Below are 26,150 nucleotides of genomic sequence, written 5' to 3'. Positions count from 1 at the left end.
CCGTGACGTCCGGCTTGAGGTGTTCCATTAGAGGAGTAAGTTGAGGGTCTGCCTCAACAATGTTGTGTCTGCATGGGTCAGCATCAGCCTGTCTTTGTAAGGTCGAACTCAATGTTGGCTATGAATTAATTAAACAACAATAAGGGGCACTGGATGTGTAATGGGGGTGTCTTCTAATTTATCGCGTACTCCGCCCAGCCGCCACGTCAAAAGACCACGAGGAACTAAACGAGCGTACCCTTTGCGCAGCCACTGCCTGACTGTTGGTGAATGAAATAAACAAAGAGCCGGCGACTTTTCAGGAAAACAGAAAACGCACTTCAAGCTCCACGAAATCATGGCAACTGGTAGGTTTAGTGCCACTTATCCACCTTCTGCTATTTCAGCCATGGTCTGGGTCGCCGGTAGCTTTAGCGCAAACTGTATTTAACAGCTGCAGGATGACAGCTAAGGAAGCTAACATCCACTTGCTAAGTTAGCATTAATTGCGTTAAGGGGCAGCTTGCTAGCAAGACTTTGCCGTCGTTTACTCTGCAAGTAACGTTGACAGGAATGTTGATAGATTGAGAGGAAGGTACCGACAACCAAAAAATTAGACAAATACAGCTATAGACCTTTAGTCGTTAAAGCTGGTGTCGGCATCAGGATCCGGAAATGTTAGCTTCTGCAGCTAACGTTAGCTAGTCATGAATGGAGCATGAAAGGAGAATGGAAATGCCAGGAGCTGTCAAAATCTTTATAATGGATGCGATTCATTTCAATGTGTCTTTCGTTAGGGAATACCGTCTAATCCCCCCAAAACACTTTCAACTATGTTACACCACTCTTTATATAGGTTTAGCAATGCTAATAAAGTTCAGCTTTAGCTAGCTAAGTCAGTTGAGTAGGATTGTTTCAATTAACCTTAGGTTTCATAGCACTTTTTTTTTAAAAGGCAAAGGTTTAGGCAGATGGTTATTTCTAAGACATGTGTTAATACTGTGTATTTTATCAGTTTACCTATATGTGTCGAGTAAAAATTAGAATAAGGACGGTGATAGTGTCATCGTAGTCTGACCTTTTGGACTACGTTTTTGTCATTTGCTCCACTGTAAGGCTTCAGGCCAACTGTCATCCAGCCACATGGAGCAATTATGGGCATGGTGAAGTGCTTAGCTAATATAAAGCCAATTATATAACCACTGATGTGTAAATTTACCCTGGCTGCCTGTGCTTGGCCCCTCGTCATAGAACAACACTGTGATGTCTGTGCTCATCAGTCAGTCTCCGACTTGTTGAATGACTTGACCAACTACATTACTGACTGAACAGAAATAAAACTGTTGCGCCACAAGAAAAAGAATGTTAAGTTGCCATAAGACTGCATGCAAGCCTACTTTGGAAATAGTCTCTGCCTTAGGCCTGGTTCTGCTTTTATTTGCTTTTGATAAAATTGTCATGGAAGTTAGTTAGTTTGGCTGTTGCACTAAATCTGCATCTCAGCTTTAAGAAAGCAAAAGAACACAACTGAGAAAGGGGGGTGGGGGGGTTGAAGTCTATGCAGGATGCATGACTAGGCAATGTTCCTGTCAGTCTTTTAATTGCTCTACTCATTTACTTGACATAATTGCAAATCACACATCAGTGCAGGTTTGATTCTGTCAAAGTTTGTTTGCACCCCTCCTCTGCCTGCCCAGGGAGACTAGACAAGCTTTCCAGAGTGTTCCTCTCACACAGGGAGCCAGATGAATGACTCTGCTCTGGTTAGCCCTGAGCTCCGTAGGGCAACTTATAGCACCACTAGAAAGCATTTTGGATTTGTTCCTTGTTTGTATCTCCCACTCCAAGTTTGTCCTTCATTCTCTATCAGACATTGAAACATACTTGTGTTTAACTGCCTTAATAGACTCTGCCCCACTACTAAACAAGATTGTAGTATTCTATTAAGAAGGTGCTGTTACGTTATGAAGATTGATCTGATTTTTTCCTGGCACTATTTTGACATCTGAGTCTGTAAGTGCTCAACCTTTAGTGGGAAGTGTGTATGTAAGTGCATAGATGAGTCATGGGAATTGGGATGGCAGGAAATTCACTTCTTAGTTATAGTCAGTAATCTTAACATCTAGCTGTGAAAGTCTTCCTATATGAAGTTTCCAGTGTTCATAACTCTATCATTGCCTTCTTCCTGTCTTTTATACTTCTTTTCATGCTGTCTTTTTTGCCTCTTGCTTCTTGCTCTTTCAGGTCTGAGTCAGGAGAAGGTAGCCACCTTCCTTAAGCGGCTGCGGGCCGAGCCACGCTACCTGTTGGCCCAGAATGTATCCACTTGCATTGATCCACTGGAGGTTTGTCTGCACCGGCAGACTGTCCAGGATACAGTGCACATTTTCCAGCACTCTATTCCCACAGAGGGCAAGCCCGTCACCAACCAGAAAAACTCAGGTACGAAAGAAACAATTATATTACATGTTCAGATACCTTCCAAAGGAAGAGGAAATATGGTTAAAGGAAGGCATTATGTAATGTCCAAGCATTGGTTAATCAAGTATGTTCATAGATGGATATATGGATAGATAGAAAGAGATTGAGATAGATAAAGATATGGCAGATAGATAGAGATATGGAGATACCGATGCTGAAAATCTTTCAAAGTAGACAAAGGGTTCTTAAGTGATAAATGTATTTTACTCCCCTACCAAACAACCACTAGTCATTATTTATTTATGAACTAATTTATCTATGTAAAATGAAATAAAGAGATATGGAAGGTAGTCTAAAGAACTTTCAGCAAGCTTTGGAAGGCATCCACATAAGTTTGTTAGATCACAAAAAGTGCTACTGATGTTTTCATATTAGTCCTAAATTAGACACAAATTTCTCCAAAAATGTTTTTCTTTTTTTGTATCAGGGAGATGTTGGATCTTCTCGTGCCTCAACGTCATGCGACTTCCATTCATGAAGAAGTTTAACATAGAGGAGTTTGAGTTCAGTCAGTCCTATCTCTTTTTCTGGGACAAGGTAAGACATGGTACCTTGAATTGTCTTGTTGCTGAAAATGTGCTATATAAATAAACTTGCCTTGCCTTGCCTTGCCTTGCCTTACCACACGTTATACCTTTTGGTTTTTCACTCTTCATGGTCCTAGGGGTCTACTATATGTTTGATCTCCTTCCACTGTAGTAGTAATTGTTTTCTAATCTCAATATTTTATTGTTTTATTCACATAAGTCAACATTTAAAAATTATTAATGTGATAATTGTATGTGTGGAGGGCATCATTGGCTCTATGTGTTGTGGGTGTTTTTTTGTTTTCTTTTTTGCCTTTTGAGTTTTAAGTTGTTTGTTTTGTAAACTTTTGGTAAATGGATGTTTTTACTGTTTTGCAGTAAGTACGTTGTGTTTTGTGTGTGCATGTGCATTGGTACTGTGTTAACATACCGTGCTCTACTACTTTACCATCATTGTCCACCTAAAACCCTCTTTGTGTTTTGTTGTCAGGTCTTTTCCAGGGTTGACGTCACAGTGACACCTAGCTAAATGTTTTTATCTCTGTCTCTTTCTCTCTCAGGCCTTCTGTTTTTTCCCCACATGTTTGGGCAGTTGGTGATTGCTTTATATGTCTTTTTTAGGAAGTCTAGTCTTAGATGTTAAGCCGATGATTCTGAAATGTGTAAACCCCCTGTCTAATCAAAAACACAGGCTAACCCAATCAACAAATATATGGATTAGGTATGTTATGTAACATAAACACGCTGATACCATTTATCATGTATATAGTGGACAAGCAGATTTTGAAATTTCACCATGTCAAGGAAAAAATCAGGGGAATTAAAAATCTAGGAGAGCAGCAAGGAGAGGGGCGGGAAAATAATAAGGGTAGCGAGCATGTGATTCTAACCCACTATCTAGCAAATAGGTGTGCTGGGGTCCGTTTCAGAAAGCGGGTTTAGTGAAAACCCCGGGTTTGTTAACCCTGAAATGAGGGAAACCTCGGGTTTGCCGTTTCAGAAAGAGAGGTAACTTTAACTCTGACTATGGTAACTGTGTCTGTGAACCTAACCTGGTCGGGAGCAGGTTTTCTTTAGGAAACTCTGAGTTTTGCTCTGTCTCCTCCCTCTAGGCTATAAAACCCTCAGCATGTTCTGGTATTTTATTTTTAACTGCTTCCATTTACGTTTTTCTCCCACTGGATTTCTCCTAAATTGATATACATTTTAGCTTCTGGTCAGGATTAAGTATTAAATAAATAAACCAGTTCAAACTTGCGCATTTACTCAAGCAGCAGTTTCTTCCCACGCTGCTTCTCTCTCTTTTGCAGCTGCAGCCATGTTAATTTATTTTTCTAAAAACATGCTCGTATTCGCTGAACGTCTGCATGAGGATTTAGAGCTCCACTGGTGTGACATAGGAGGACCTCTTTTTGTGTACCGTTGCCATGGTGAATCGTGATATCGGGGCTCCATTAATGCTGGCTTTTTATAGTCAGCGTGCACACATTTAACTCCGGCTGAACCTACTCAGAGTTGATTGAACTAACTCTGATCAGCTGTTCTGAAACCAAAAAGCCAGCGAATTTTAACTGAGTAAGTCAAACCACAGTCCGGGGTTAGACTGGGGGTTTGTTGAACCTCCTTTCTGAAACGGACCCCTGGTGTCCTGTGTGCCAGTTAGTTATAAACAAAAAAATTAAGTCTTGGATGCGGGAAAATTTGAGAAGCACTTTATGGTACACTGAAGTAGTATTTGCCCCAGAGTGCAGGATAAGGCGTCATACATTTTTTTAAACACCATTAAGAATATCTGGAAAAAATACTTTTTTTTTTTAATCATTGTTTGGCCAGATACTGACATATCGCTAATGACCCATGCAAGACAAAAGTAATAACAAAGACCTTACACACTATTTAGATTTTAATAGAGCTTACGCAAGTGTACATTTCTTCATAACATACAATCACTGACATTGTACATCCCCTTGCAGTTTTTCTGTGATAAACATATTTCTCTGTTTTGTTTTGTTTACAGGTTGAGCGTTGCTACTACTTCCTCCAGGCCTGTGTGGAGACAGCACAGAGGAAGGAGCCAGTGGACGGACGCCTGGTCCAGTTCCTGCTCTCCAATCCAACCAATGACGGAGGACAGTGGGACATGCTGGCTAACCTCATTGGTTAGTACTCAAGATGAAGAAGTTAATATTAAATGATTGCTTGACACATGGAACTCAGCGGTGTGCTTTTACAAAGGTATTTGGTTGTCTAGAAAATGAGTGTTGCATACTCTAAATATTTTAATCTATGTTCAGAAAAATATGGAGTCATCCCAAAGAAATGCTTTCCAGAGTCACACAGCTCGGAGGCCTCACGAAGAATGAATGACATCCTAAACCATAAGGTATGTTCAGACAGTTCCATTACTTTCAACAAAGCAAGCTCACATATTAGTGCGCCATGTAACTGGTGAGTAAATGCTAACTGTTGTTTTTGTCTGTCTCCGTTTTCCAGCTGAGAGAATACTGTCTAAGACTGAGGAACATGGTGGCCAGTGATGCGACTAAAGCTGAACTGTATGATGCTATGGACACCATGATAGAGGAGGTGAGACTAAATGTTTCCTATAGAATCATTAACGTGCCCAACACAGGAAGTTTGTAAGGGAACCAAGATCCTTTTTAGGAACTCAGAACTAAATTATGTTCCTTTCGATTAGTTCTAGTCGCCAAAAGTCCCTATCTGTATAGATAGTTTTCATTAATATAGAACATCCATTTAGCCATCATCGCCTTCACCTTAAAATACAATGAGCAAGACTCAATGTTCGGGCATTGTCTGGAAGTTGCATCTTAAGTGTCATTAGCTTAATCTTGATGATTTTTTAGAGAAAGTAGATCCTAGTTCAATAAATCGAACTTTTGGAAGAATGGCTGAGGGATAATAGTGCGCCATTTTCACCCCTAAATTGTCCCAAGATTACCTGCAGTGGGTGTTACAATTACTAATGTTCTAAGTCTAAGTCTAAGTCTAAGTTCTATTTACAGGGAACACTGGTACATGCAGATGTATAATCAGCAGCAACTTTACAAGTTACACCTGTTCAGTCTAATGTAATCTAATGCAACTGTTCTGATATAGTCTACTTTTACAATGTTCACATTTTGGTGAAAAAGAGGTGTTAATCTAATTATATGTTTTAGTTATGAGGTTATGGTTACTGGTTGTACTAAACTGTATTATACTTGAAGGTGTCTAATATTTTGCCCTTCAGCTGTATGTCAATACAGAAGATAAAAAAACCCCACGATTTTTAACCTTCACCTCAATAACATGCATAATTAAACTTACACATTTTGGACAATGGCAACAAAAATTAAGCATTATAAAATGCTAATTTAGAATGTAATGCAGAGTAGAGAGTATTTAATTACAATAGACTGTAAATGTGTATCCATTAATGTTGCCACTGAATATATATTAAAAAAGGTAAACATGTTATCTTAACACACACTTGTGTAATTTTGTAACATTGTTCCATTTTTACCAGAAGAGGGGGCTATCAAATAATACTTGACTGAGAGTGGCAACGTCAAACTATTTTGAAATTATGCCTTAAAGAAGTCAGCATGTAATCAGTGTTAGCACTAGAGTTAGTCTTGTGATAAGATCTATTACTAAGGTTGAGGTAAAAGTTAGTAGCTTTTGAAATGGAACAAATTGGTAACCCCACTATCCAAACAAAACATTTATTTTTCTATGAATAAGGCTTTAAAATGACTTGTCCAAAAGTGGTATAGTATAATACCTACACAATTAAGATTTAATTTCAGAATTGCTTTATTTAGCATACATGGTAATACTAGTGCATCACAATGCCTTTTTTTATTTATTTTTTATAAATGCAGCAAGCATATCATTCAAACAAATCATAATACTCAGGTTTTGTTATGTTTTAATGATACCTTGCATGCCATGTAAATCTTTAAATTTTGGTCTACAGAGTGTGTAAAAGATATAATCACCAGCCCACTGTCTAGAAGACAGCAATCTTGTTTATGGAACAGTTATTAAAAAAAACAAGTAAAGATAATTCAACTCCACAATAAAAAATAAAAGATGAACATGTACATGTGAACAAGGTCTTTTACAATAAAGCGAATGTAACACGTGTTTCGTACATGCATGTGAGTGGCACACAGTAATGTGCCTACAGTGTGTGTTTTTTGTGGCGTGTATGAATCTGAAGCATTATTTACGCTTCCTATGTGTTTGAATGTACGTGGGGCCAGTCAGTCAATCAGCCTCCTATTGAGATGGTTCACACAGAACAGGGGTCTGGTTAAGCAGCCTTTGTTGTGAGCTGTTTGGTTCAATTGTGCTGCTGGCTGGTTGCTTGTTTAAACAGTCGCTTGTATCTCAAAGTGCCTCCATGGATGCCCAGCCATCACCAGCCCCCCGCAAACACACAAACATATTTTGTGCAACACTAAAGACTGCCGCCACCGCACTGCATGAAGAGTGAGGGGCGGAGGGTTGTCAGTGTCTTTGTTTGTCCACCTGGTATTGGTTTGTTTTGCGAAACACCACTCTGCCATGGCCAAGTATTAATGGATGATTCGGTCATATCACAAGAACAACTGGCATAAAGGCAGTATAGTTTTCCTAGGATATTGTTGCAAGTTCATTTGATCAGCATCATTCTAAAACCCAACAAATTAAATGTATTAATCGTTTTAATTTTTTTCAAATCTGAATGAATGAAGTCATGAATCAAATTAAACCTATTTTATTATATGTATATGATATTATGATGATATATGACAATATGAATATTGGCAATAAGATTACTCTACTCTATATTATTAAATCTGTTATATTTCATATGAAATTATTAATAAGCACAACATATTTGTCAGTAAGCTGTTCTTAAATGTACTAAAGTTTATATTCTCATCAAGATCCACATAAAAATGATGGAAGAAGATCACATTTAAAATAGAACAGACTCCACAGAGGACAGCTGGACATTGAGAACTTGAAAAGAAATGTTAAGATTTTCAGCCAGGATGACAACGGTTGTTGTTTTTATGATATATAAATATATAAAATGACTATTTGAGAAGTAAAATTATGCTGGCCACAGCTTCTTAAATTTCAAAATTTGCATGAATATCATTCTAAATTCAATAATACATTTGTCAGATAAAATATGCTATTTGAGAAATATTTCCTCATTTTCTAACTGACAAATTTCTTTTTTCCTTAAATTGATTAACAACAAAACAACTGATAATGAAAATTCCCTGTATACACAAACACAAAGGTCAAAGACATGTCTTATAAGCCTATCTACTGAGCAAGTCAATGCACATGGGATCCTGATCCCAAGAATTGAAAATCTTGTGCAGTATCATAATTCTAAAGTACAGTAGTAAATACTAGATGTGTTTATTATGAGTTGAGCCTCAGAATTTAACATGAATGCCATCCTATTTAACCTACAACACATGGAAATTAATTAAAGATAAATAAATACTCGATAGATAACTGTAGAATACCATCAAACTTTACCTAAATGTATTACACTGACTGTAAATGGATGTCTTGAACCATCTACATGACCAGTGATTCTAGTGTGGTTGGATTTGACTTCAGCTTTGACAGAATTTTACTGAAAGCTAACATATTAGCTTTGTATATTGGGAAGGATGTAATAAACTTGAAAGTGTCTTACTGGCTATGTGTAGTCTAACGTGGTTGATTTAATTAGACTCTTTCAAATAGGAAACTAGGGTTTTCTCTGCATGTTCGTTGGCATCTATGTATGCACGTGTTTCTCGGATCAAAGTGTCAGTCCTACTTTGGTGTGTGTGGAGGTGATGCTGTCCATCCTCACTACCTGGCAGATGTGATTATAGCCTGGTCTTCATCACACCAGACCCACACACAGTCCCATGACATTTAACCAGGGTCAACATCTCTGCTTCCACTCACTTTACCCGGGGTGTTCTTGATTTAAATCCTTATTTTTTCCGTTTTTAATTTGTATATTTTTTAATATATATAATTCTATTTGTTAACACTTGTCTGGCAAATTAGTTAAAACCTAGCAAATCACGTTTATGTTAAACCCTGGGCATCAGCAGCTTGCCTCATTTTAAGCTGGACCTGCACTTAGAATTAGCCAACTCATCTTATGCATCATTAAAGTTTGTTTTTATAGTGGCTATTAGGATGACATGATCCATACGCTGCATTATTGAAACAGAGTGGATTTGTTTTGGTTTCAAAGCTAGTCCTTTCTTTTATTCTGTATCTGGTGTGTGTCCCTGTACCTCTACTCACTCACATAGACAAGTAGGCAACACATTCACACTCGTGCACATGCACACACACACACACACACACACACACACACACACACACACACACACACAAATACAAATAAAGGGACATTCGCTGGTAAGTGTGCATGGACATACAGTTCTTCACACACATGAGCGCACGCAGATGGTATCCCTCACACCACAACTGTAGCCTTTCAATGCTCCATTGCGTCATGGAATCAGAAACACCATGTGCGGTTCTGGTCTTGGCTCTGAATGCAAGGAGAGTGATTCTTGAGACACTAATTTATGAGACAGCCATCAAAATCACAGAGGAAAAATCCTGCTGCTGCTGAGAGGCTCAGTGCTGTTGGCCATGGGCTCAGTTGATTTGTTGTTCGATGTGGGTGGCTTCCTGTAGATGTGTCATTGTTAGGGGCTGCAACAATAGCGTTCAAAGATGTCCACTCACATTAGGCAGTTCTTTTCACCATTGTTAGAATTTAACAATGACCACATGTGTTGCATGTTTACAAAACATGGAAGTTTAATCAAAACCTCGCTCATTTTTATCCAAACTGTTTGTATGGTGTCATTTGCTTACACTCACAAGTTCGGCTTTTAGACAATAGTTATAAATTGACTGCGTAGCAAAATGAGGAGCCTGATTTGACTAAATTTGCCTTAAACTGGATGAAAGCCAGCTGCAGACCCTAATTATGTCTTCATTGGCTTGGCCCACATTATTTATTTCAACATTGTTGTCTAGGTAGTTATCAAGCCTAAAGTCATCTTTATGACAGTAAAAATTATTTCATGAACATTTAATTCTCTAATTTAATCACCACATTTATGTGCTGAAATATGAAAAATACAAAAGGCACTGAGTTTATGTAGTGTTCGTTGTTTTAGAATTGAAGTGCTGTAAGGAATACGTTTACTGTGTTAGTGCTTCTGTGGACCACACAGATAGTCCAGGAAAAAGGAAGGCTTTACTCGGGTAGCCCAGCACTACCATCGTCTTGGAAACTGATGTGTCCAAGATTACCAATATATCCAAATATACTGTTGTGTGTTGCCTTTGGCCGGGACTGCTTACTACATGTGTTACTATCACTCTTAACTCTAGGTGGTTTGTTTGTTTGGTTCACTTTAAACAATGCAGAGGGATGCCAGCAAGTCAACACTGGAGCCCAGAGGCTATCAAACATTAGGTACAGTTAGCCCTAATAGCATGCAGTCAGTCATCATATTGTTTATCACAAGACACGCAATGCGCTGTGTCACAGAATTGAGGCTGACATGAGGTGGACCTTCTGCTAGAGACTGATGAGTTTAAAAGAGAATTACTTGACAAATTTAATCAGAATCACTTATAGTAGATGCTTTGTGAAACAGGTTAGGTGTGATGACAAAGGTGAAGTCTCCCCTTAATTTGCTGACTGAAAGTTTAATCACTGTTCCTGATTACATTTACACCCCCTGTTCTTTGTAATGTGTCAAGCAAAACAAACTGATTTCAATTATTCAATTAATTTGTGACAAGTGTTACAGTCGGATATGTTTGTCAAATACAACCAATGAATCAATTTGCACTCAGTTTGTTTCCGTAATTTCTTATTTAAAAGTTTTTCTCAGCCTCTCTTTTCGCTCCACCCCTCTGTATCCCTCTAACCTTTTTCCCACATGTCTCCTTCTTTCTCTGTCAGTTATGTATATCTGTCATTGAGTCAGCAGGTGTTTCAATATTGATCCTTCTCTGATGTCACGGTTGCTGTTCTCTGAATAAGGTCTCGCCGTCTGTCTTTTCCTCACACCTACTTTATTTATCTTGACAGGGAACGATTAGTTGTTGCAAGGCTGAACTGGCATTTAGGGAGGTGCATACAGAAGGTTTAGGGCATGTGAAAGAAGAACTGTAAAGTGAGTGCAAAAGTTTAAAGAAACTGTGTAGTTATTCTTGGAAAAGAGAGACGAAAACAGTAGGGGTCAAGGTGCTGTGGCATCTTGGAAAACACGGATCAGACAAGAGGAAAGACTCCTTGGTCTGTCGTTTTGCCCGCAGGGAAGTCTAAACAAAGTCATCGAATTAGGAAGAAAATGGTGTAGGGGGATGAGGAGTTGAACAGATGCCTTTGTTGACTCGGCACATGTGTATTTTTGTGTGTGTCTGTATTTTTGTGACTGTACTCTTTTCTGTCATGAAGCCGGGGATTGCTTGTTTGTGTAAGCCTAATCTGAATTCATGCATTTTTTGTGTTTGTTTCTGTGCTAGCATGTGCCTGGAAATGTGTGGGATGAGAATACCGGGCTCAGTGCCTTAGTTTCTACAAACCAGATACCATGAATGTCATCTTTATGAATTGGCATTCAATATGTATTGCCTTAGCGTGAGAAAGTTGCTGTTATATTTTTCCAGACAGAGCCAAATACAATCTGTGTCAGCTCAAAATACAGCTTATTTATATTTGTCTAGGTATCTGTAGTAACAAAAAAACAAAAGACTGTTGTAGTCTATTTTGAACAAACCTGACATCTATAATTGAAGCAGTGAGATTGTGATGTTTCACCATTAATTGACACATTTCGATGAATACTTAACTGAAGTGTACACTGTGTTATAACTCACTGTACTTCTGCATTTAACTTTTGGCAAAAAGTTTATCACTGGCTATTTTGTCTTTTGTGAGTCACCAACAAGGGGCTGCGCTGCATCTTAATTTCTCAGGACCTTCTTAATCACTTTTGATAGGAAAAGCATCTGCTGAGTCCCGGGCGTGCACTGCGGATGGGAGAGGTGAAAAGCAAAAGTGGGGAATTCCTGAAAAAACTATCAGAAGTTAGAAGGGTCAGATTGACAGACAGCCTAAACAACCAAATTTAGCACACAGGAACCCAGTCTGAACTTCAGCACCACAGGAAGCCACATGGAGAGAAGGGGAAAGGGTGTGGTGTGTTATATGGGAAATGGAGGGATATGAAAAAGATGGAAGGGAGGGTTGCATTGTGGAGAGGAAAAGAAGGGGGAAATGGGGAGAAAGTTGAGAGAGGCCCAGAAATGACAGATGAGTGTATGCAAAGACAAACACGGGATTGGATATGTTAAAAGAGAGCACATTAAAAATCTAAAGGCACGAGAGTGCTCTGTTTACATCAGTTATATGCATTTCAGCCCCAATCTGTTGTAACAGTATGTTAACACTGCACATCTGGCCTATTTTAAAAGATACCCTTTGTTCAATTAATTTTGGTTATTGAGCAATTCTCAACGATTTACTTTGACTGTTAAATATGAGTTTAACACATTTGGCTTGCATGTCATACAGTTTAAAAAAAATGTTTAAGTCTTCACTGTGCATGCTGTGCAGGTGTTCCGTGTGGCCAGCGTTTGTCTAGGCAGCCCTCCTGAGACCATCTGTTGGGAGTACAGAGACAAGGACAAGAACTTCCATCGCATGGGACCCCTCACTCCTCAGGAGTTCTACAGAGAGCATGTCAAACCCTTATACAACATTCAGGACAAAGTGTGTGAGCCCTTAAACACATTAGAAATGCCATGTAACTTGCTGTTTGAATACCCACAGAGTGTGAGAAACTTTTTTTGAGATCAAATTGTAAGTATTTTCTTTTTTCCAGGTCTGCCTTGTGAACGACCCTCGACCCCAAAACCCTTATGGGAAGCTGTACACTGTAGAGTTTCTAGGTAACATGGTTGGTGGCCGCAGCACTCAGTATAACAATCAGCAAATCCAGCTGCTTAAAAAGGCTGCTGCTGAGTCCATCAAGGAAGGAGAGGTAAGTTTGGGCTTACGGCAAAACTGTGGAGACAATAACATTTGAGTGTGTCTGCATATTTAAAGTTTATAATCTGAATATGCCTCCTTTTTTTCCTTAGGCAGTGTGGTTTGGGTGTGATGTCGGGAAACATTTCCATGGCAAGCTGGGTATTAATGACTTGAATGTGTGAGTATAATTTCCAGACATCTAACATGTTTGTAGTATTCTCTTTAAAATTATTATGTTGTAATGGAAATAAAAATAAAGTATAAAACATGGCTACCATGGATGAAGTAAGGCATCATTGGGATTATGTGGATTCAGGGTTACCTACACATTCACTTTACTTGGGGACCAAGTATATTAATGACTGTAAAAGTATAATTGGATACCCAGTTTATCTTTTTTTTTTCTTAATCTGAATTTGATTGTTCTTGAAGATGTTTCACCTCTCATCCAAAGGCTTTTCCTTTTTAAAATGAAGTAGAACTAAAAAATCATAAATTAATAATCTACAAGATACTTTATAATTTATTCTTTCAAATATTTTTACTAGACAACCCACTTCAGTCTGGTTTCCAAGTCTTGTCTGTGCCAGTACTGCAAGGTTCACATAGCAAGAGCTGACTTCATCTGCCTTCGTGAGGTGTCAGTCTCTTCACAAGGAAAAAGTTGCTTATCTTTGCCCTTCAGGTGCCGAAGCATTTCTGTCTGAGTTGCAGGCGCCAGGCTTTAATTTGCACACTGGACCAAAGCAGCATGGTGCCGTTAGTCTGGAACCATCCCTGTTGAGACTCATCTACCAGACAGACCTTTTCTGGTGCCAGTAGATCATAATTGGAAAGCAGCTGCCGCTTAATGTAGCCTCTTTTCTATAGTCATGCTCAAGAAAGGAATGAAAAAGCAGTCTTGTAGCACATGAAGAATCCAAGACATTTGGCCTTTGTAGGGTCATTAAACTCTTCCACTGTCTGTAGGAAAACAGATATATTTTGATTGTAGGGATATGATATGGAAAAAATCCCTCAAATGATGAGTAGGTTTAATGAAAACTGAGTTGGAAGGCAATGTGATTTGTTTGTGTGTGCACACAGGTTCAACCATGAGCTTGTGTTTGGTGTTTCTGTGAAGAACCTCTCTAAGGCAGAGCGACTGATATATGGAGACTCTCTCATGACCCATGCCATGATCCTCACTGCTGTCACAGACAAGGTATGCTTACACAAACACGCAGTTCAGGTGTGGGGCAGTTCATATACAGTACATATACAAGCAAACAAACAGGAATACGCAGGTTCAGAGTTTTCCAGGGTTTAATGTATCAAAGCCTTGCTGTATGTTTATGCTGCTTTAATCGGCTGCAGTTTTCATAGTGATGTCAATTTCCCCTGTTGTAAGTAACCCCAGCTGTGAGGACACTCTCCTTCCTCTTGTCTGAACTTCTCATTCTTATCTCTCCATCATGTTTTCTATTTCTCTTTTTCAGGATGGGAAAGAAGGCTATGAGAAGTGGAGGGTGGAAAACTCGTGGGGAGATGACCGTGGGAACAAAGGTAACACACTAGTAAACTCTTACTTCTTCCAGTCTTGTCATTTGGTCTGTGATTTTGTTTCTTTAAATGTAATATGCACATTTTCATGTAGTCTAAAATGAATAAGCAGCAAAATACATTATGGCGAAACTTGTATTCCAATTCACAATTAGTGTGGTCAATATTGAAATCAGTATTATTTAACATGATGATTCTGTCATCTTTGCTTTAGCTAAACTAAACATGCCACAGTGTGATTGAGAATGGCATTCAGGTGCATTCAGGCAGACAGCAGACGGCAGATTGGATATTATTTCAGTGGACCAGAGGAGGACAGTAAAAGTAGGTGAGGCCAACTGAGAATACTGGTAACAGTAGTATACAACATTGCTGTCCTCATAAACACATTTACAATGAGATCCTACGTTACTCCCTTACACATGGAATGTTCATGTGCAATCTGGACAATGAGAATCTAATTTCATCTTCCTGCCATTCCGTCGGGACATATGGTGGGTTTTCTGTGCAGTTCAGAAGGTGTTGTCAGTCTGCCTTTCACTTTCTGCCTGAATTCATATAAAAGGAGGGGCATAAACACATCTACTCACAGACTCACAAACATACGCATAAACGCAGTGGCCTTTATTGTTGACTGACCGCCGGGGTCAGCCCTACACATGGGTCTGTATGTGACAGAGTGAGTGAGTGACAGTACTTTCAAAACCATAGAGAGTAGGCGGGGCTGCTCCTCCGCTGCTCATCCGCTGTCCTCCACAACGCGCATATCCAGGGGTACTTTCGGGTCATTGACTTTATCGATCAAATAACTTCCTGGAAAAGTTACAAATAAAGTCAAACAAATTACAACAACAATGGTTCGGGAAACACTTCAAAATAAAAGCATTGTGTGCAAACGAGAGGAGTAAGACTTCCAGATACGCGCGTGTCATGCGAGATATGCGCGTGTCATGCGAGATACGCGCGTGTCACGCCAGCAGCGCGAATACTCTCATCTGTTTTCATGCATTTTAAATGAAAATGAACACGTCTCGCAGCCGTCACACACACACACACACACACACACACACACACACACACACACACACACACACACACACACACATACACACACACATACACACACACACACACACACACACACACACACACACACACACACACACCACGCTTCCCTTTCCACAAAAGCGCACATTGACCTGAAGCGGTCAACCACATACTAGGTTTTGACCTAATCTTGTTTCATTTGGACTGCGCTCATAAAATGCAAGATTCAGTTGCAGTTATATTATAAGCTATGAAGAAAAATAAGCTATAGAAAAATATAAATTTTCATAACCATAGGACAGGTCAGAAAGTAGCACAGAGAAAAACCTCCAAATGTTAACAAAATAGTTGATAGACTCTGGGACATCGTGAATACTCAATACTGGGCTTGTTGGTGAACAACTGCAGCTGTAGCTGGCGAGCTAACCACTAACACACTAGTCAGCTGAGACAGCGGCAAGCACTAGTAACAATAGCTTCCCTTAGCTTCTTTCTTTGTCCCCTGCATTGTGCTGTTTACTCCCCTGTTTTGTTTTCAGGATCATACATCATTTCATACGATTGTTTAATTAAAGGTGGAGAAAAGCTCTGCAACCCAAGGAGCTTGCTAATCGCCAGGTAGTTGCCATGTTTTTTGTTAGTTTTTTTGTTTTTTACTTTACACTTTGATGCATCCTGGAAAAATGTTGTCACAAAGTCAGAAAGGTTTCCTTTTGTCTTCATGCAACAAGCCTCACAACACAGCAGGTTCTTAACACCTCTGCCCCAAACTTTAGTGTCTACTGTTGTTATTCCTGTCTTTTCATCTTGGTTTCTCATACTCCTCTGACCCTCTCTGCCTCTTTTCTCCATCTCTGGGCTTGACATTCCACTGCAAATTTTAGGAGAATCTTTCAGATATGTCTGGCAACACACATACAGTACGGCTTGTACACACAGAGTAACACACACTGATGTCCGAATAATGAATGTCGGGAAAACATGTGAAAAGACCTCAATCAAATCAGATGTATTTTATGCATATCTTATTCCGTAAACACAAGCAGATGGGCAAGCCAGTGCTCCCAGCCTGTCCACAGCCAGATTAATACAGTGTTTGAGAACAAAAGTTCAAGAAGTGGAATTCCTTTGGGAATCTGGGGCTTTGTTTGCTTTACAAAGGCTCAAGAGAGGACATCATGCAGAAAAAAAATTGGAGAGATGATGCAGAAATGGATGCATAGTACAGGTAGATTTTTTTTCAGGCTTTAGACCAGGCTTTATTTCCAATTTGATGGCATATATGCCTGAGGAGAACTTCTTTTTATTAACATAGGAACATAGGTATAATTATTTCTACTAACATGATTCTATTGAATAAATACAAGAAGATGATAATGGGGATGAGCAAGTCCCTGGAAGGGGACATAACATTTTTGGGAAGAGAAGCTTTTTTTGCTTTTAAGTATGCTTCTAATCTATTTTGCACCTAAACCAAAGTTGCATATCTATTTGTTTTTGTTTCTATGCAGAAACATACCAAACTACAGAAGGATCACAGTCTTAAAACCACTTGTTGTACCATAGATTGATTGATAGTTATAACATTCTTGGGAAGAGAAGCTTTTTTTGCTTTTTAGTATACTTCTAATCTATTTTGCACCTAAACCAAAGTTGCATATCTATTTGTTTTTGTTTCTATGCAGAAATATACCAAACTACAGAAGGATCACAGTCTTAAAACCACTTGTTGTACCATAGATTGATTGATAGTTATTTTCCTGTGTGTCCTCTATTAAGCTTTGGGAGGCTTTGGGAACATCAGTCATTCATTCCACCACTTAGGTTCAGAAACATTCAGTGTCCATATTGGTGATCTATTGAGTTTTTGTTGTACTGGGAGATCAACATTTGAGGGAAATGTCACATCAACTATTTAACATATTATCATTTCACTTATTAGAATTAGAATTTCACTTTGACACGTAGCACTTTGGTAGTTTAGAAGCAGATCTTTTTTGTCCTGTAAGTTGCGAGCCGGGGCCTCCATGGATCGGACTTGTATGTCCAGCACATCCCACAGATGCTTGGTTTAATTGAGATCTGGGGAATTTGGAGGCCAAGTCAACACCTTGAACTCTCGGTCGTATTCCTCAAACCATTCCTGAACTGTTTTTGCAGTGTGGCAGAGCACATTATCTTGCTGAATGAAGCAACTGTCATTGGGGAATATTGTTTCCATGAAGGGTAGTACTTGGTCAGAAACAATGTTTAGGTAGGTGGTACGTGTCAGGATAAGATAAGATAAAACTTTTAAATCTAGAAGGAAAGTGTAGTGCCAGATAGCTTCAAAAATACAGTACAAATGAGAGAAATACAAAAAAACCCTCAAATATAAGTAAAAATATAAAGTGTATAGGTTAATGCAAAAGAGACGGTGCCTGAAAAACAATATTACAATAGTTATACAGTAAAAGTTAAATCTACATGGCAGGACCCAAGGTTTCCCAGCAGAACATCACCCAAAGCATCACACTGCCTCTGCTGGCTTCCCTTCTTCCCGTAGTGCATCCTGGTACCAGGTGTTCCCCAGTTAAGCGACACACAGGGACCCGGCAATCCACATTTGCTAAGTGGTCCAGTTCTGATGCACACGTGCCCATTGTAGGCACTTTCCACGGTGGACAGGGGTCAGCATGGGCACCCTGACCAATCTGCAGCTACACAGCCCCATACAAAACAAACCGTGATGTACTGTGTGTTCTTACACCTCATCAGGACCAGCATGAACTTTTTCAGCTATTTGAGCTAAGATCCCTGAGATCGGACCACACAGGCCAACCTTCGCTCCCCATGCACATCAATGTGCCTCGGCCACACATGACCCTGTCTATGGTTGACTGGTTTTCCTTCCTTGGACCACTTTTGGTAGGTGCTGACCACTGCATACTGGAACACCCCACAAGAGCTGCAGTTTTAGAGATGCTCTCACCCAGTTGTCTAGCCATCACAATTTGTCAAAGTCGCTCACATCCTTGCACTTACATTTTTCCTTCAGGGGCGACTGTGGCTTAGTGGTAGAGTCGTCCTTCAATCAGAAGGTCGGAGGTTCGATCCCCAGCCCCATGTCGAAGTGTCCTTGGGCAAGACACTGAACCCCAAATTGGTGGCATTGGTGGCATAGCCAACGTGTATGAATGTGATAACTGATTGACAGTTGGGCACTTTCCATAGCAGCCTCTGCCATAAGTGTATGAAAGTGTGTGTCGCAAAGACAAGAAAAGCGCTATATAAGTACAGTCCATTTACCTACAACTTTACACATGAACCTCGAGGATAAAATGTTCTTGCTGCCTAACATATCCCAACCACTGACAGGTGAAGTGAAATACATTGATGATCTCATTACAACCTATCATGTTTGTTTGTAGGGTTGGTTTTTTTTAATGTATTTTTTGGAAACCTTTTTTCACACCTACCGAGAACGGTGAAAATAGCATCTTGGCTAGTTGTGGTATTTTAACCATGTGTATTTATTTATTTGCAGTGACTTTAGCTTTAAGCTGAAGTGCGTAATTACAGTCTGACAGAGCAACTAGCATGGCTGCAGACTGATTCTAGTTATTTGTATTTAGCTGTATATTTACGTTTAAAATGTATTTGATGTTGAAAATGAAAAAAATCATATTTTATGCTGTATATGTCCATATCATTGTCCATTTACGTTCTTTTTAACAAAATGTATACAAACATCATGATTCATGTTTGCCAGTGATAGTCCCATGTAGTGAAATGCTGTTTAAGTTGGAAAGCAAGATGGCTCTAAATACCCTTGTATCCGACAGTACATCCATCTGTTGTGAGACAGGACAGTAAGCCTATCCCTCAAAACAAATAGACACCCAACTCTCATTCACACACGCACACACACGCATAAAAAACATGCCACCCAACACGCCGGTTCCAGGAAGCTCACATCAACACACACACGGACACCACAGTGAGAACCAGGCACTGTGCCATTTAAGATTTGCGTAGTTAGAAGAAAACATATACACAATAGACACGCCATCCCTTGTACATTGTTTTGAACTGTGGCACGTTCTTGCGGTTATCCTGACGTCTTCGATAAGTCATCTAGACAGTAGGAGGGATGCTCTCATTTGTCTAATTTTAAAAAACATGAGGACAGGAAAAGAAGAGATGGGGAGAGGGAGGGTAAGGGAGAAAGATGGAGGTTACATTAGGGAATAAGAGTAAAATAACTTTTATACACTCCAAGATGTGGTTGCAAGTTCTGGTCCAGCTTCCCATATGTGTCCGTTTAGTACCCAGTTTAGTTTGACTTACTCTTGTTTCACATGTCTTTTAATCCTTGTTATTTAAGAAGAGGACTCCCACCCAAACACACACACAGACATTGTTCATTTTAATTAATCATTTCAGCATGGGCAACAGCACATTCTCATCCAAAAAGAGATTAGGTTATCCCAAAATGGGAAGTTCACGGTACACTTTCATAACCACCCCAGATTCAGCCATGTTGACCTTTAAATGACTACATACACATTTGCAGAGAGAGAGACAGGCATTGTTTGGTTTTATCAGAGTGGGCGTTTAGAGGTGATAGCAGAAGTGTTGAATACATTCTGCACTGCAGGGTGGGAAAGTGAAAACCATGAGGGGTGGGGGTCCCTTCCTCCACCCTTCTGTCCTTTTGAAACAATAATTTTGTATGAAATAGAGCACTTGAAAGCAATTAAATTGTGCATGCAATGACAAATTATGTTTGACCATTCCGTTGAATTGTTGTAACTCCTCGGTTTAATAAATGGTTTAAATATGGACAAAATTGAATCTTCAATACAATATTTATCTCTAAAATGATTGTTTGTGATTTAGGATTTCTTTCTTTTAATGGATTGACTGGTATTTTTTCCTCAAGTCATGCTATTTAAGAAAACACATACTGTATTTTAAGGCTGCACACTCTCACTAAGAGACCGGGAATTGTTTGTCACAGGACTATTTTAATGACAGAACCTTTTTCTTTTTTTTTTTACAAGGTAATTGTTCTAAATAAAGAGCCCTTCAAACACTGCATTTGTACTTGTACACTGGACCAAACAATTCCGCCATACTGCTGCCCAAGTGTGTGATTTTACACAGCCGGCTGGTGTTGCAGGAGCAAAACAAGAACAGGACAGGGGGGTTGTGTAAGCGGTGTTCTGTCATTTCCGGCTCCCTCCGTTTACATAGATGTGTTTTTGCCTCTGTTACTACCTACACTGCAAACACCGGTGGAATTTCCACCTCGCCCCACCATTGTGCCTCCATACCTTTATACAAAATGTCAAGGCAGAATAACTGCGCCACAGTTCCGCTTTATTATTCAGTAACCTTCTTCCAACTAAGAAGCATCAAATGTCTAGCAAGGTAGAGAATGCTTTAGCCCAAGCCTGGTAGGCAGGGTTCCCACACGGTCTGGAAAACCTGAAAATTTAGAGACTAGTTTTCCAGTCATGGAAACACCTGGAAATTGATTTAAATGACCAACTATCCTGGAATTATCTATGTTGTCCTGGAAAATTTTAACTGTATTTTAGTCTCTCACTCGCCTACGTAAACCTAGGTGCAAATTTTTGTTTGAAACGTGACTGCTGGAAGGATAAGCTGTGCGGTATGATTGGGTATGCCGTCACCTGCACTTAATGTCTAGCGGTGGCTGTATTTTTATACCCATTGCATTTCTGAGTTTAAGTTCTGGCCCTTTGAGGTTGCTGTAGCTTGTCAGTGTGCAGTATTGAAGCAGCAGATTGTTAGCAATGTGAAGTCAGCATCTAATAGTTCACTAATAGAACAATATTCCTGTAAGTATGAGCACACATGTCATTTTATGTCAAGCTTGTTAAGTAAAATGGATTGTTTGTTAAGATAATATTATTGTGATGCCAATTTCCGCAACTTTTGACTTAAAATTACTTCATGACATATTCTAAAGTTTGAATTTCAGCCGCCTCAACTCCAGTCTAAGCTCCCAGAGCTGTCAAAAGTGCAATCGAGTCCTGCAAGCGATCTGAGATTGCCGCCTTGAGTCATTTTCTAACCAACTGAAAGACGATAGAAAAGTATAACTCATGAATATTACAATCCTTTTTTTCCCTTTTTCTTTCACTTCAGACTGGACATATGTGTAACTTGGATAGATTTAGGCTTAGTAAAACTGTGTGCGTGCATGTGTACTGAAAATGTATATAAAACCAAATCTTATGGCTGAAATGGTGTATTACATTAGATTTTACTGGTGTACCTACTAAGTGGCCAGTGAGTGTATGTGAAACTTTGCCATGGCAATAAATGACCTACAGAATATATGATATCGTAATGGTTAATTCAGATTTATTCATTATTACAGAAGTGAGTGAGGCAGGGCAGAATGTCAAGGAGTTCTTAAGTTTAAAGTGTCAATCTCGAAAATCTCAGTTTCGTTCTCTTTGGCGGCACCTATGGCGATTAACGGTAATTGCGGGTACACGCTTGTTGGCTCCAGTTGTAACTCTTGATTTTCCTCGTTGACAGTCCCTTTACTTTTTAGACTGTTTGCCTTCATCTGAGTGTCAATTTGTTTCTTTTTCTTTGGATTTTCACTTATTTTTTAAGTTGTATCTGTCGTCATCGATCTTTTCTTCGTTTCTACAGCCATAGTAGATTACTGTTTACTTGTAACACTTGCAGAGACCGGAAAAGCAGTCGCATACCCTCTCTGGCAGACCGACCACTGCTGTGTGATGGAAAACGCATCACTAACTGGGCACCGCTTGTGATTTTTTTCCACGAAAGTCGCACCAGACACCTAGTCTGTGATACTGCAAATGCGTTTTGCGGCACACACACAGGTTTTATGCACTCTTCATTTTTCTTACTTGACATCACTTGCCCTAAACCCGAAATACCTCCAAAAAGCCGATGACGATCGGTTTTTGGGGGACCGATGTTTCAGTTTAACGAGTCACCTGATCTCCTCCTGCGCAACTGTGCATGTAGGCTACCAACGCACAAACAACACTTAAAAGACGTAAAGGATAAGTTTATTTTGAGCTCATAATGAAAAACGACAAACAGGCCTTTTCAACCGCTGTAATTACAACAACCACAGACGCATAGAGCTGAAAGTCACCAGTTAACATGGTCACTCGTTCAACCCAAAACACAGGTCTCTGTTGTCTCTTCCACTCTTAACTGTCACTGCAAGGTAGGCAGTCCTGACGTAACATGCCAGGTTCCCCAAAACTGAAGCCAAAACCTCTCCATCGTCTCCTGAGGGAATGGTTGTTGGTTCAAGGATGATTTGATATGCAACATGGTTGTCTACTGGCGGAGCACGCATTTTAAAACTTGAATATCACTGTCAATCAATTAATCTCTATTAAATCTTGAGAAGCCCAAAATCATTATCGGGATTAATATTTGATTAATTGTGCAGCCCAACTGGGGTTCATAGTTTTAAAAGGACTACTTATTTTAAGTGACTCGGTATGGTCATTCAGCCAATGCTTTCTCTTCCAGTGGTCCAGAAAACCAACATGGGGGCAGCAAAAATCTTGAACTTGAGGCTTGTAAAAGGCACTCGACATACCAATTGGTGAAGTCATAGTGGCTACTTCCATTATTATACAGTCTAAATTGTAGATGTGTTCAGTCTGAGACTCTCGTGTAAAATTAAGGGCAGAATTGCCCCTGTATCAACAGGGTTACAACTTCCTTTTCTATGTCGACACATTAAAATTTCCAGTGTTATGCCGTTTGATGAAATAACAAACCAACCAACAACTTTTCATCCTCAATTATTGTTGCATGAACTTCCAGGTATCAGCTTGATTGGATAAATCTCCTAGGATGAGTTTTTTTTAAAGTAAGAGGCCTGTAAATTACCAAAAAATAATCTTTCTGTGTATTTCATCGTGTTTTTGGTCTTCTCTGGCCTCCCTTGCCGAGAAGTTAATGTTGGGCTCTCCAATGTTGGGCCATGAGTTTGTGAATGGGTTGTTTTGATTGCCCAATGTACAGGTCTGAGCATTCCTCGTTGAATTGTACTGCAAATGCTACATTTCTCTGCTTATGTCTTGGTGTTTTGTCCTTAGGTTGGACAAGTTTCTGTCTCGGAGTGAATCCAACACTTTGAATTACAGTTACAAGTAGCATTCAGCAGGGTCAGAGCAGGTTGCAAGCATTGGCAAGAAGCAAATCTTTTGATATTCTTTAAAAAAAATCATTGTGGTCTTTCAACTAAACAAAACTTTGAAGTTTGATGGAACATTTGGTTAAATAGTAAATGTTGTGCATACAGTAGTTTTTACAATAACCACTGGGACCGAGCATCCAAAACCATTACTACTTGTAACCAAGTTAAGTTACCAAGTTTTTTTTTTGAGTACTTGCACCATTTTTTCATTTATGAGCATTTGGGTAATTAAACTAAAGCACAACACACCTTAATTTTATTGTCTTTCCTGTGTGTCTCCATAGGCTACCTGATCATGACAGATGATTGGTTCTCCGAGTATGTGTATGAGGTGGTGGTCGACAAAAGGTTCTTGACCCCTGACATCCTTGAAGTGATGCAACAGGAGCCAATTGTACTTCCTGCCTGGGACCCTATGGGAGCCCTGGCATAACTACAAAAATCCAGGTTTCAGCCCCAACTTCTGGTCTATTCGACTCCGCCCTACTCCTTGGCTGCTTTTACTTCTCCAAATATTACCCTACACATCCTTCCAAACAAGCCTGTTCTTCTAGACAAAATAATAAAGATTTTGTTTTCTTTTTTACTGGACTGCTTGTGTCTTCTGTACTTATTTTTACAGACAGTGTACGTCTACAGTGCCACAAGACTTCTGTTTGAATTTTTGTTTTCTTGGATGCTGAATTTAATATCAGGCACTGAATCTGGCTAAAGCATTTAAGGTTGAAGTGGGTTTATTGCATTTATTAATAGGCAGAAGATTTAAGAGTACAACTGTATGTTGTACTATGTACTATGTTGTTAAGAGGTAGCACACTTGTTTGTGATTTTTATTTGTATATTTTTATATATGATTGAAATTCAGGCTAAACTCCCTTCAACCAGGCTAACCTGTTGCACATAAGCAAAAGAGTTATGATAAACTGTTTTTCGAATAACAGAATTTCTAACACAACATCTTCCAACATTGTAAAACAGGAAATCAGCATAAGTATATATGTGTATGTGCATGAATATATGTATTTATATTCATATCTTCTGTCTGTATCCCGCCTGATTGCTTATCTAGGAATGTTAAAAGCAGGAAACTTCCACAGAATTCTATGAAACAGTTATGTTGCCATGCAAGGTGAAAATCCAAACATTTCCTGCACAGGCTCTAATCATTCAAACTCTTCCTGTTTTAAAACACTCCTGTCAAGGTGAGGACAGCCTCTGACCTCACAGCATTCAAATCTGACAGCTTAGCTACTTCTGCTCAGCTTTTTCAGCGTGGTTGTCAGAACAAGAAAGGGCCATTGGGGCGGCTGTGGCTCAGTGGTAGATTCGGTCGTCCTTCAATTGAAAGGTCCGAGGTTCGATCCCCAGCTCCCTCAGCCTACATGTCAAAGTGTCCTTGGGCAAGAGACTGAACCCCAAATTGCTATGAATGTGATAACTGATTGACAGTTGGACACTTTAGGTAGCAGCCTCTGCCTTCAGTGTATGAATGTGAATAGTGAATAGTGAATAGTATAGTATGAATAGTGTAAAAGCAGCTTTGAGTGGTCGCAAAGACTAGTACAGTCCATTTACCATTCAGCATCTCTGTCTGAGGGCAGATGGGAGACATTGCATATTAATGGTAAAATTCTTACAGGAATGTGATCTGATGATTTTAAATTTGGGAAAAGAAGAGGCCTTGTTTCGATTGAATTTCAATAAACCAGTTATTTTGATAATCTTTCCTCACATTGCACTGACAAATTAATAGTAGCACAGTCCCATGAACATTAAAACAAAAATGTTAAGCAAACTGAACCTAGATAAATGCCGTTGAGAGATTAATTATTGACTGTTGGAGAGGTGATTGATAATGTGCCCCAAAATATATTTATTTAAGTCTTCCCTCTGAGGAATGGTATTTTTATTTATCTGGATAGGATTTAGAGAGTGTACTGTGACCTTAGCTGGCAGGTGACACAGTTTCATGTTCACAACAAAATGGGAGGGGGCATCAGATTTTAGTTTTGTTACCTTGTTTGCAGGTTTACACCGATCAGTCATAACATTATGACCACTGCCTAATATTGTGTAGGTCCCCCTTTTGCCACCAAAACAGCCCTGACCCATCTAGGCATGGACTCAACTAGAGGTCTGAAGGTGTGCAGTGGTGTCTGGCACTAAGACGAGACGTTAGCAGCAGATCCTTGAAGTCCTGTAAGTTGAAAGGTTTGGCCTCCATGGATCAGACTTGTTTATCCAGCACATCCTACAGATG

The 26,150-nt window shown here is 39.5% G+C and overlaps 1 protein-coding gene across 1 annotated transcript; it reads left to right on the top strand.

The window, feature by feature from the left end:
* Positions 1 to 251: 251 nt before the first annotated feature.
* blmh (bleomycin hydrolase) lies at positions 252 to 24,481 on the top strand. The gene is made up of 12 exons (XM_069668559.1): positions 252 to 347; positions 2,224 to 2,421; positions 2,888 to 2,997; positions 5,005 to 5,146; positions 5,282 to 5,370; positions 5,481 to 5,573; positions 12,664 to 12,819; positions 12,932 to 13,090; positions 13,191 to 13,258; positions 14,167 to 14,284; positions 14,559 to 14,625; positions 24,175 to 24,481. The coding sequence occupies exons 1-12, from the start codon at positions 338 to 340 to the stop codon at positions 24,321 to 24,323; spliced, it is 1,359 nt and encodes a 452-aa protein (XP_069524660.1). The 5' UTR covers positions 252 to 337; the 3' UTR covers positions 24,324 to 24,481.
* Positions 24,482 to 26,150: the final 1,669 nt, after the last annotated feature.

This window comes from Semicossyphus pulcher, unplaced genomic scaffold (genome assembly GCF_022749685.1).
Source record: "Semicossyphus pulcher isolate SPU_LCO1_2020_fin unplaced genomic scaffold, fSemPul1.0.p SCAF_19, whole genome shotgun sequence".
NCBI classification, from domain to species: Eukaryota; Metazoa; Chordata; class Actinopteri; order Labriformes; family Labridae; genus Semicossyphus; species Semicossyphus pulcher.
Note: the sequence above shows the minus strand (reverse complement) of the source record. Positions and strands in the feature narration are given on the sequence as shown.